Genomic DNA, 12,496 nt, shown 5'->3' with positions numbered 1-12,496 from the left:
AATGGTTAAGACTCCAGGCTTCCATTGCAGGGAGCCTGGGTTCAATCCCATGTCGAGGAACTAAGATACCACATGCTGTGCAGCATGGCCAAATTAAAAAAATAATAATAAAGAGATAAATGAACTACTGATGCATACTACAACATAATGAACCTTGAAAGCATCATTATAAGTCAAAGAAGCCAGTCCCAGAAAAACACATCATATTTCATTTATAGGGCAATTCAGAAGGGGCAAGTTTATAGAGACAGAAAATAGATTATTAGTTGGTTAGGTTGTGGGAAGGGAGAAGAAGAAATGGCTGCTAATGTGTTCAGGGTTTCTTTTGTGGGTGATGAAAATGTTCTAAAATCAGACTGTGCTGATGGATGCCCAGCCCTGTCAATATACTCAAAACCACTGAGTTGTACACTCTCAATGGGTGAATGGTTTTGCGGTTCTGCCGAGCACTCCCTTCCCAGAGGATGAAAGGTGTTGGTCTGGGATGAATAAGGAGGGAGCAGCGTAGAAAAGGAATTGCAGGGCTGAGACCGTACAGTATCTTCCTGCCTCACACTGGATGGATGGGCAGAGAGGGACAGACCAACAGGTGCATGTAGGCTGGTCAACTTTCAGGCCAGCAGTGTCTGAGCTTGGCTTTGGCCCTTGGCAGTGTGCCCTGGTCTGGAATCTCCTGAAAACCAACCCTGCCAGGGACTGGGCAACATGAACAAAGCAGCTGGCTGTGTTGAGAGCCACCGCCCTCCTGTGGGTCAGATTTAAGAATGTAGCTGTAGAGTCAGTTGCCTGAGTTGGAATCTTGGCTTCTCCACTTGTGAGCAGTGTGCCCAGGAAGTTATATAACCATTCTGGGTCTTAGTTTCCTCTTTTGTGAGCTGATCATAATAACCTACCTACACCTACCTTGGAGAAGGGAAAGGCTGCCCACTCCAGTATTCTGGCCGAGAGAATTCCATGGGCTGTATAGTCCATGGGGTCGCAAAGAGTCAGATATGACTGAGCGACTTTCACTTTCACTTTTCACACCTTCCTCGTGGGCTTCCTGAAGTTTCAACTAGAGAGTGAACAAAACATCCTTCACCAAGTGCCTGGTACATAGTAAACAGTAAATACTAGTCCTTCTTCTCCTGTCTACAAGGTGACTTGTAGATCAATCTCAACTCCCCTGCCACAGGAAGGAGAGTCATAACAGGTCATCTCACCGCAGACAGCCCTGAGAACCCTGCTCTGAGCTGGCTGCAGGGGTGCAAGCTGTGGGTAACGCCACTTTTGCAGAAAAGCCAAGGGAAACCACGAAGCTCTGCTGGTGACTAAGCTGTGACCGTGGGCCGCAGCTTATCTCTCTGCCATCTTCTCTGGCATCTGATCGTGTCGTTAGGTTGTGTTTTGAAACCATCCCCAGCTCCCAGCATGTGTCCTTGCTGTGATCCCCGTGTGAGGTGAGTGTTGCTGAGGGGGCGGCTTCCGAGGCTGCAGGCTGTAAACCTCATTGTGTAACACAACACAGCTCTGTGTCTGGGACCAGTCATTCAGAAAACCCAGATGGATGGAGAGACGAGCAGAGGCGGAGGCCCTGCTGCTGTGAACTGGATGCCTCGTGGTGGGCCGTCCAGGGAGCTACCGAGGTCTCTGACCCTCCTAGAGGTGCCCCAGCAAAGCCCAGAGAGGAGCCTGAGAGAGTGTTCCCCAGTTTCTGTAAGTGGGGTCAGAGCTAAAGAAACACCCACAAATCCCTTATCACATTTCTGAAATCCAAACAGTCCAAGATTAATTGAGACTCATTTGTCTGCCAAGCCTGACTGCCTTGGTGATGGCTCTGTGTGTTTTGCAGAATATTAATGTGTTTAATTACAGCATCCTACCCCAGGCTCTGTTTGAATGTTGTGTAATATATGGCGTGTGAACAGCAGTCTCTTTCTAAAAGGCTAAACAGTTTGAATTCTGAAAACCCTCTGGCCCCCAGGTTTTTGGATAATAGAATGTAGACCCATATTATCATGAATCTGTGTTACTGTTGGGCTGTCATCAGAAGAAGCACAACATAGAAACTTGATCTACACAGTGTAAGAAATGAGCAGAATGCAGAGAGCAAAGCATTTGGAATCAGAGACAACTGGGGCTGGATCATTACTCTGAATCTCAGAACCCATGGGACCTTGGGAAGGTCATTTAACCTTTTTGAGCTTTGATTTCCTCATCTGCAAAACAGAAATAATAATACCTGTCCCCTGCTGTTTACTAGGAGGTTAAATGCTCAGATGTAAAGAATCTGCCTGCAATGTGGAAGACCCAGGTTCGATCCCTGGGTTGGGAACATTTCCTGGAGAAGGGAATGGCAACTCACTCCATTATTCTTGCCTAGAGAATCCTAATGGACAGAGAAACCTGGCGGGTATAGAGTCCATGAGGTCACAAAGAGTCAGATGTGATGGAGCGAGTAACACAAATGAGATAATACATGCTTAGCACATACAGAAAGAAGGAAGAAAGTGTTAGTCGCTCCATCTTGTCTGACTTCACTGTTGCCCTCCAGGCTCCTCTGTCCATGGGGATTCTCCAAGGCAAGAATACTGGAATGGATTGCCGTTCCCTTCTCCAGAGGATCTTGTCAACCCAGGGATCAAATCCAGGTCTCCCATGTTGTTTGGGCTTCTTTACCATCTGAGCCACCAGGAATCCAGTCCATACCGTTCAGTTCAGTTCAGTTGCTCAGTCATGTCGGACTCTTTGCAACTCCATGGACTGCAGCATGCTAGGCTTCCCTGTCCATCACTAACTCCCGGAGCTTGGTCAAACACATGTCCATTAAGTTAACGATATCATTCAACCATCTCATCCTCTGTCATCCCCTTCTCCTCCTGCCTTCAATCTCTCCCAGCATCAATGTCTTTTCCAATGAGTCAGTTCTTCACATCAGGTAGCCAAAGTATTGGAGCTTCAGCTTCAGCATCAGTCCTTCCAATGAATATTCAAGACTAATTTCCTTTGGGATTGACTGGTTGGATCTCCTTGCAGTCCAAGGGACTCTCAAGAGTCTCCTCCAACACCACAGTTCAAAAGCATTAATTCTTTGGTTCTCAGCTTTCTTTATGGTCCGACTCTTACATCCATACATGACTGCTGGAAAAACCATGGCTTTGACTATATGGACCTTTTAGAGCAAAGTAATGTCTCTGCTTTTTAATATGTTGTCTAAATTTGTCATAGATTTTCCTCCCAGAAGCAAGCGTCTTTTAATTTCATGGCTTCAGTCATCATCCACTGTGATTTTGGAGCCTAAGAAAACAAAGTCCATCACTGTTGCCGTTTTTCCCCCATCTATTTGCCATGAAGTGATGAGACCAAATGCCATGATCTCAGTTCTTTGAATATTGAGTTTTAAGCCAGCTTTTTCACTCTCCTCTTTCACCCTCATCACGAGGCTCTTTAGTTTCTCTTTGCTTTCTACTATAAGGGTGGTGTCATCTGCATATCTGAAGTTATTGATCTCTCTCCTAGCAATCTTGATTCCAGCTTGTGATTCATCCAGCCTGGCATTTCACATAATGTGCTCTGCATATAAATTAAATAAGCAGAATGACAACATACAGCCTTGAAGTACTCCTTTCCCAATTTTGAACCAGTCCATTGTTCTATGTCCAGTTCTAACAGTTGCTTCTTGACCTGTGTACAAATTTCTCAGGAGGGAGGTAAGTTGGTCTGGTATTCCCATCTCTTTAAGAATTTTCCACAGTTTGTTGTGATCCACACGGTCAAAGGCTTTGTCATAGTCAATAAAACAGAAGTAGATGTTTTTCTGGAATTCTCTTGCTTTTTTCTGTGATCCAACGGATATTGGAAATTTGATCTCTGGTTTCTCTGCTTTTCTAAATCCAATTTGAACATCTGGAAGTTCTTGGTTCACATATTGTGAAGCCTGGCTTGGAGAATTTTGAGCATTACTTTGCTAGCATATGAGATGAGTGCAATAGTGCAGTAGTTTGAACATTCTTTGGCATTGCCTTTTTTTAGGATTGGAATGAAAACTGACCTTCTCCAGTCCTGTGCCCACTGCTGAGTTTTCCAAATTTGCTGCCATATTGAGTGCAGCACTTTTACGCCATCATCTTTTAGGATTTGAAATAGCTCAACTGGAATTCCATCACCTCCACTAGCTTTGTTCGTAGTGATGCTTCCTAAGGCCCACTTGACTTCGCATTCCAGGATGTCTGGCTCTAGGTGAGTAATCACACCATCGTGGTTATCTGGGTCGTGAGCATATTTGTTTGTACAGTTCTTCTGTGTATTCTTGCCACCTCTTCTTAATATCTTCCACTTCAGTTAGGTCCATACCATTTCTGTTCTTTATTGTGCCTGTCTTTGCATGAAATGTTCCCTTGGTATCTAATTTTCTTGAAGAGATCTCTAGTCTTTCCCATTCTGTTTTCCTCTATTACTTTGCATTGATCACTTCGGAAGGCTTTCTTATCTTTTCTTGCTCTTCTTTGGAACTCTGCATTCAGATGGATGTGTGTGTGTGTGTGTAGTTGCTTAGTCGTGTCCAACTCTTTGCAACCCCAAAGACTATAGCCCATCAGGCCCCTCTGCCCATGGGATTCTCCAGGCAAGAACACTGGAGTGGGTTGCCATCTCCTTCTCCAAAAGGAACTGTAGAAAGAAAGAAAGTGAAGTCGCTCAGTCGTGTCCAACTCTTTGCAACCCCATGAACTATAGCCTCCAGGCTCCTCCATCCATGGAATTTTCCAGTTTCCATGGAACTCCCAGTATTGGAGTGGGTTGCCATTGGAGTGAGTATTGGAGTGGAATGGGAGAATGCCTTCTCCCATTCAGATGGATATATCTTTCCTTTTTTCCTTTGCCTTTTGTTTCTCTTCTTTTCTCAGCTATTTGTAAGGCCTCCTCAGACAACCGTTTTGCCTTTTTGCATTTCTTCTTCTTGGGGATGGTTTTGTTCACTGCCTTCTGTACAGTGTTACAAACCTTCATCCATAGTTCTTCAGGCACTCTGTCTATCAGATCTAATCCCTTGGATCTATTTGTCACTTCCACTGTTTAATTATAAGGGATTTGATTTAGGTCATACATGAGTGTTCTAGTGGTTTTCCCTGCTTTCTTCAATTCAAGTCTGAGTTTTGCAATAAAGACCATAGAGAGTAAGGGCTTAATATTACATGAGTCATATTAAAACATAATAGTAAGTATATTATTTGATAGGCCTTTTTCATGGCGCCTTTTCTGTGGGACTCCACGGGCCAGCTGGGGAGCCCACACAGCAGCCAAAGCTGAACCGGGCCCTCAGCGCAGCCAGCAGGGCAGCCTCCAGTGCTGGGAGCTGGGCGCCAAGAGGCAGAGCCCTGGGGCCAGTAGGGGTCAGCCTTTGAGTCTCCGGGAGGAAATCATAGAGGAGTTGCTGGGAGATGCGCGTAAAAACAGTCATAGCTGGAGCCCAAATTCTATGGTTGTGGAAGATCCCGAGGAAGCCTGTACCCCACCCCTGTCACATGAAGTTTTCCATTTCTCAGGGTCGACAGATTGTAACTGTCATCTGTATGGAGGTACGTGTCCCCTGCAACATGCCTGATGGCATTTGGTGCTGAGGGAGGACCAGGTTTAAAGCAGTGAACTGAAAGCCTCTGGACTTAGAGATCCAACTTGTTGCCCTTTGACAAACACAGCACTGAATTCATCACTGAGAAGCTTGTCTGTGTCAAAACCAAGACCAACATAGCCGTGATTGGATGTTCCCACGGACTCGCTAACAATAAAAAGCTCCCTTGACTTGGCCCCCTGTGCTAAAACTCCTCCTCTTTCCCTGTGTGGGAGGGGCTTGGATGCAGGTGGAGGGCGAAATCCAAGCCAACCCCATCGCTAACCATGCTGGACGGCTACGGGGACCACGCTGCCCACACCATTAGGGAACCTCATCTCTGGCCAAGGCCTGTTTGTCGTGCAGGTCATGTTGGATATTGCTTGACACTGTAACTGGTGGAAATTCCTTTGAGCAAATCCCTTTGAGGAATCCTGGCTCTTGCTGCTCTGAGCTTTAGGTGTTATTGACATCAGAAGTAGTGAAGGATGGTCTAGACTCATAGGAAAAAGAAACCATTTTAATTTTTTGCCAGTACCTAGAAAAATACTGCCCTGAGTAGATTCCTCTAAGATCTTCCCAAGCCTCTGAGCCTTCAGGCAGTGGGGAGAAAGCCATCCTGATTGCCACACCACCCCAACCCCAAGACACTTCGCCCTGCCTCCTTCCTGCCTGTCACAGAGCCAGGGAGGCCAAGCAGGAGGGCTGCTGGCTGGCTGCCCACCCTCCACCACCTGCAAGCGGCCAGGTCATGTGAATCCCATGCTGTGGGCCCTCCTGGGGATGTTTGAAGGGAATTCACCTTTCTGAGCTTGTATAGTATGCTCTGGGTACCGTTCCTTCTACAGGTGGGCACATTCCCTGTCCACATACAACTTTGTACTTTGCTTTTCACCTTAAAGGCCTTCATCCATTCACTCAATATTTATAGAGCACCTCCTCCAGGGCACGAGCAGTACAGGCCCAAGATAGGCATTCGGGACACAAACGTGAGCAACACAAAGTTCTCTGTCCTCACGACAGTAAACAGTGACCATAATGAATTAGTACATGAGAGAGCATCCTAGAAGGTGGTGAGCACTGTGGCATAGAGACCAGAATCAGAAGTACTGATATGGGAGGGGGGGCAGGTTGAGTATTAAGGTGTGTGCATGCTAAGTCGCTTCAGTCATGCCTGACTCTTTGCAACCCTATGGACCATAGCCCGCCAGGCTCCTCTGTCCATGGGATTCTCCAGGCAAGAATACTGGAGTGGGTTGCCATGCCCTCCTCCAGGGGATCTTCCTGACCCAGGTATGGAACCCTCACTTTTTTAACATCTCCTGCATTGGCAGGCAGGAGATGGATGGTTTAATAGTCAGAGTTCCCTAGAGAAATAGAACCAGTAGGATTGGTGGATAGGTAGATGGATGGATAGATAGACAGGCAGATAGACAGATAGCTTTATTATAAGGAATTGGCTAATGCAATTATGGAGGCTGAGGAGTTCCCCTCTCTGCACTTTCCAGGCTAGAGGACCAGGAAGCTGGTGGTGTAGTTCTAACCCAAGTCAAAGGCCTGAGAAGCCGGGGAGCTGGTGGTGTGAGTCCTGGTCTGAGTATTAGGAGACCAGCGTCCCAGCTCAAGCTGTCGGGCAGAGTATAAGTTCTTCTTACCTTTCCTTTTTGTTCTCTTCAGGCCCTCAGTGGATTGGATGGGGCCCACCCACACTAGGAGAGCATTCGCTTAATCCGATCTACCAATTGAGGTGCTTACCTCATCCAGAAACACCCTCATAAACTCAGAATAGTGTTTAGTCAAATATCTGGGCATGCCAGGCCTGGTCAAGCTGACACATAAAATTAACAGATAGCTACAGTCATATCATGGCAGCCAGACAACCTAGTTCAGAAATTCCTTCGGTATACCCCCATGAAGCTCTGCACCCCAGCTTGGCACTGCATCTGGCAGAAGTGGGGGCTAACTGAGGGTCCTTCAAGGGAGTGGATGACTGTATTGATCCCAGGGTTTATCAACTTTCTGCTCTGACCCAGATCATCTGCTTCTTCAGAATGGTCAAGGGCTTTCCTCTCTTACAAACACACATGCCCACATTCTTGTGTGTCCTTCATCTCCTGGCCTGACCAAAGTGCTGCCTTCTCCCATTTCAGATACATAGTTGGCTTTTCAGGACCCCAAATGCCTTGGCAGTGCCCTGCACATCCCTCCAACAGAACCCATAGATAGGGTACCTCAGGTCTGCCTTTGGCCTCCCCTACAACACCCTCAGACTGTCTGCCCACTCCCATGTACCCTTCCTAACAATCCCAGAGACGGTTCATGAGGCTTCAAGTTTTTGTTCAGGGAATAAGCCTTACAATTATTACAGGAGTATTTGATCCATCAGGGGCTTCCCTGGTGGCTCAGACAGTAAAGAATTTGCCTGCAATGCAGGAGACCTGGGTTCAATCCCTGAGTCAGGAAGATCCCTTGGAGAAGGGAATGGCTACCCACTCCAGTATTCTTGCCTGAAGAGTTCCATGGACAGAGGAGCCTGGTGGGCTACAGTCCATGGGGTCACAAAGAGTTAGACACAACTGAGCGATCAACACTTTTCACTTTCACTTGACCCATCAGCTCATTGACAGAGCTTGTACCTTTCTTTCAGAGAAGGCAATGGCATCCCACTCCAGTACTCTTGCCTGGAAAATCCCATGGATGGAGGAGCCTGGTAGGCTGCAGTCCATGGGGTCGCTAAGAGTCAGACACAACTGAGCGACTTCCCTTTCACTTTTCACTTTCATGCATTGGAGAAGGAAATGGCAACCCACTCCAGTGTTCTTGCTTGGAGAGTCCCAGGGACGGGGAAGCCTGGTGGGCTGCTGTCTCTGGGGTCGCACAGAGTCAGACACGACTGAAGAGACTTAGCAGTAGCAGCAGTAGCTTTCTTTGTTCTGAGCATCAAGGAACAAATAAGCACCTGCAGACCAGATTGAGCTTTTTTCCCATATCTATTTATTCCAAAATAAAGACATAAAATTTTAAACAAATTATTACAGCTGATTTTGATTTAACATGGCTTATTTGATTTTTTAAATTACAACAACTTAAAGAGGAGGCTTTCTAAATTCAATAAATAGAATAAATAACATTTCAGCTTCATGCTTTGCCTCTCATTCTGTCATTCTGGAAACTTTCCAGCAGAGCCTTCAGAAATGTCAGCGTATTGCCTGTTGTGGTTCGGTTGCATGGCTGTTCACAGGCAAAAGACTGTGGGGATAAAAGTTGACAAAGGCAGAGTGACTAAAACAGTCTGGAGCCCAGCAACCCCAAAAACTGCCCTGCCTAGAACCTGGTGAGCAGGAGAGGGTGGTCATTGGGAATGGAGGGTGTGCAGGCAGTAAGGGGGCTTGAGGTAAGGAGCAAATGAATGAGGCTCCAGGGCTAACATTTTGTGTAGGTAGCACAGGTGCTTGACTTTGTGGTAGGATTTCAGGTGCCTGCTTGCCACACACACACAAACACACACACACACCCTTATCAAGGGGTCCTAAATCTTATTGGAGGATGTCTTCTTGAGATACTTTGAGGCTTAAAATTTTGTTATTTCCTGTTTGGTTGTCCTTCCAAGGTTGTTTTATAGCACAATGACTAAGAACAGGATTTGGCTGTTTCATAGACCAGAGTTCAAATCTCAACGCTGCCATTTGTTAAACATGTAGCCTTGGGCAAATCAGTTAACCTCACTGAGCGTCAGTTTCCTCCTTCACAGCATAGGGTATAAGTCTGACAGTTGTCATTAAGGTAGGTATTCACTGAAACAGTATAAATGAAGCACTTAGAACTGCATGCTGCTGATGGCAGAAGCCTCTGCAATCCAGTAACTGAGTGAGGAGGGGCCCTCGTAGCAATAGTAATGCAATAGTTTACCCGCTGCCCTTTCCTCCAGGGTCTAGGGTATATATATACACAGGCATTCAGGGCACGTGACAAGCTTCCACCTGGATATGGATGTGTCTGCCTTTAAACACCTCCCAGTTCAGTGGAAAGAAAACCTGTAACTCACAGGTCACATCGTCTACTCAGCTAACTGAATCTCAAGGATAATTTAGAATGGTATGGGCTATAGCCCTGATTCTCAAGATTTAGCTTCTAATTACAATGTGGCTAGATTCTTTCATTATTCAAGAGATGGAGAGAAGTAAAAGCCAACAGAGAGGTGAGTGTTTTTTAAAATGAGATGGAACGATGAGCCATCTGGGCAGTTTCGTTCAGTTCAGTTGCTCAGCCGTGTCTGACTCTGGGATTCCGTGGCATCCAGGCAGAGCTCACATTAATTCTCTTGTTCTGAATAAGTTTCTTAGATGTCTCTAATCAACTCTGAACTACCAGTTCCAACCTTATCACCCTTTCCCATTCAGGTGGAGTTGGCATTGACATTCTCACAGGAATAACTAACCAGAGCACATCACAGATAAAAACACACTTACTCCACACTTGTTGCTCTTGAGGGTTACGACTATTTTCTTCAGCTGGTTGACAATCAGGTGGAATCTTGTGTTCACTGTGGAGCTGCTCATCTGTGACAAACCCTCTTGGAAGCATGCTGTGGAGCAGTCGCCCTGGTAAATAACAGGGAGTTAGGAAAAGAAACACCCAGAGGCAGCTTTGAGTAGGAATCACAAAGAGAATGCTTTTAGAGGTGATTTTAATTTAACCAATGTAATCTATGTAATTAAACCAATGTAATCTTGGGCTTCCCAGGTGGCTCAGTGGTAAAGAATCCGCCTGCCAATCCAAGAGATGCGAGTTCAATCCCTGGGTTGGGAAGATCCCCTGGACAGGGAAATGGCAACCCACTCCAGTATTCTTGCCTGGAGAATCCCGTGGACAAGGGAGCCTTGCATTCACGGGATCACAAGTGTTGGACACGACATAGCAATGAAACCACCACCACCATTGTTTCCGCAGTAGCTAAAACTGGATTACAAACCCAGGGGATGGGCTAGGCCATGAATGTGTGGTTCCTCCCCAGAAGGTTTCCTCCCCGGAAACCCCTTTTACTTCCCCTCCACCCGCAATCTCAGATGCCCTATCCTTCCGGAGGGCAGCCTTCAAACCTTGCAATAGCCACTATAAATCAGCTAAAGGGAAGGACAGGGAGGGAAGGAGAGAAGCAGGGAGGGACAGACAGAGGGAGAGGACAGAGCATATGGATAGCTGAGGCCAGAGGAAGGACAAAGGGCTGTCGACTTACCTACATTGTTTTGCAACCCTGGAGTTACCAGCAAATGCATTAGAAAATAATGTGCTATGAGCTACATCATTTATTCCATTCTCAGTCCCAGTTTGTGTACATGGCCACTAATCTCAAAACACATTCAAGATTCTTTTTATTGAAAAGTGTTCAGACTTCTCAAGGAGACTAAACGCAAAGAAATGTATACAGTATAGAATTTCAAGATTTTGAAAGGTTTTCAAAATTGTTACTAATCTGTAATGATTGTAATGAAGTCACACTTTCTTACTTAAAATACATCAAATAGAACAATTTTGACTTAAAAGCTTAAGAAAAAACAAGATCAAGATAATTCACTTTTACTATACTTACAGAGGAAATGGGCAGACACAAACAATCAGTCGCCTGCAAAAGAGAAATTTCAGATGTGAAGATCCCAGATGTGAATATTAAAATCAGTCTGAAAAGTTCTTAAGAGCATCTACTTACATTGGTGCTGCAGCTGCATTTTGAAGACGTGTCTTTCTAGAAAGTAGAGAAATAAGAACTCGTGAAGAGTGGCGTGTTTTTCATCCTCGTATATTTCACTTAAATTTTCAATCGCTGCCTTTCCCACTGGCGCCCCGCCTCTGCATCTTACCTGCAGGTTGTCGATGAGGTACACAGCATTCCTGATCCCTGTCAAGGTGAAACACCCCTGGCTGGCTGAAGAGCAGAGGAACAGGGCAGAGGCAAGGACCACAGCCAGGAGCATCTTGACACAGAGCTGGAGCTTAGTCCTCAAATGACTTCAAATGCCTTCAGATCACATTGTATTTAAAGCCACAAACATGGGAAAACCCTGACATCAAACTGATACCAATGCCCACTTTTTCTCTGTAAGTTTGGGTCACTTGACATTGAAAAAAAAATTGTGTATGTATACATATATCTCAAACTGAGTCACTTGGCGAAGACTATGCTACCTTGTCCCAGGAAGTATCATTCCTCAGAAATGATGCTTTTCAAAAAGTTTGGTACCACGATGCTGTAGGAAAAGCTAAAGATCTTAAAACGATAATTTTTTTTAAGGTTCTGGTTGTGAGAGTGAAAATACTTTCCATGAAGCCCAGGTCTGTATTTCCCCCTTTTTCCTTTATTGGAAATGCTGATATAAGAGCCAGTCATCAGTATTCTAACGAAGGGAGGGGGGGTGGGGAAGATGAGAAACAGCACAGGAGAGTTGCCATGTCATCAGGGTTTTGCAAGCTCAGTCAAATCATTGCATCATTGCTACTTCAGTCTAACTATATTCTGCTCCCCAATCTTAACCTTGTCTTCCATGCTTGGGGCCAGATTCTCTACCTCACACAAATGAAATGCATCTTTGAACAAGTGACTGAAGGAAGAAATCTTCAACTAAGGCATAGGAATGCGGCAGCAACGCCTGTTAAAACTGGCCGGGAGGATTCCTTGGCATCTTTAAGGAACTTCCATAGCACTGTGCAACATCCAGTTAAAAACTCTGTGCTCAAAATAAGATAATAGTTAACATTTATTGAGTACTTAGTACATACTCAGAGAAGGCAATGGCACCCCACTCCAATACTCATGCCTGGAAAATCCCATGGACGGAGGAGCCTGGAAGGCTTCAGTCCATGGGGTCACTGAGGGTCGGACACGACTGAGTGACTTCACTTTCACTTTTCATT

The 12,496-nt window shown here is 45.7% G+C and overlaps 1 protein-coding gene across 1 annotated transcript; it reads right to left on the bottom strand.

The window, feature by feature from the left end:
* Nucleotides 1-8,725: 8,725 nt before the first annotated feature.
* Nucleotides 8,726-11,559, bottom strand: IL9 (interleukin 9). Its single transcript, XM_010844621.1, has 5 exons — nucleotides 11,446-11,559; nucleotides 11,295-11,330; nucleotides 11,178-11,210; nucleotides 10,057-10,188; nucleotides 8,726-8,836 (listed from the first exon to the last, which is right to left on the bottom strand). The coding sequence occupies exons 1-5, from the start codon at nucleotides 11,557-11,559 to the stop codon at nucleotides 8,726-8,728; spliced, it is 426 nt and encodes a 141-aa protein (XP_010842923.1).
* Between the last annotated feature and the right edge of the window lie 937 nt (nucleotides 11,560-12,496).

This window comes from Bison bison, unplaced genomic scaffold (assembly GCF_000754665.1).
Source record: "Bison bison bison isolate TAMUID 2011002044 unplaced genomic scaffold, Bison_UMD1.0 scf7180017864203, whole genome shotgun sequence".
Taxonomy (NCBI): domain Eukaryota; kingdom Metazoa; phylum Chordata; class Mammalia; order Artiodactyla; family Bovidae; genus Bison; species Bison bison.
The sequence above is the reverse complement of the archived record's forward strand: the minus strand, read 5'-3'. Positions and strand labels throughout refer to the sequence as shown.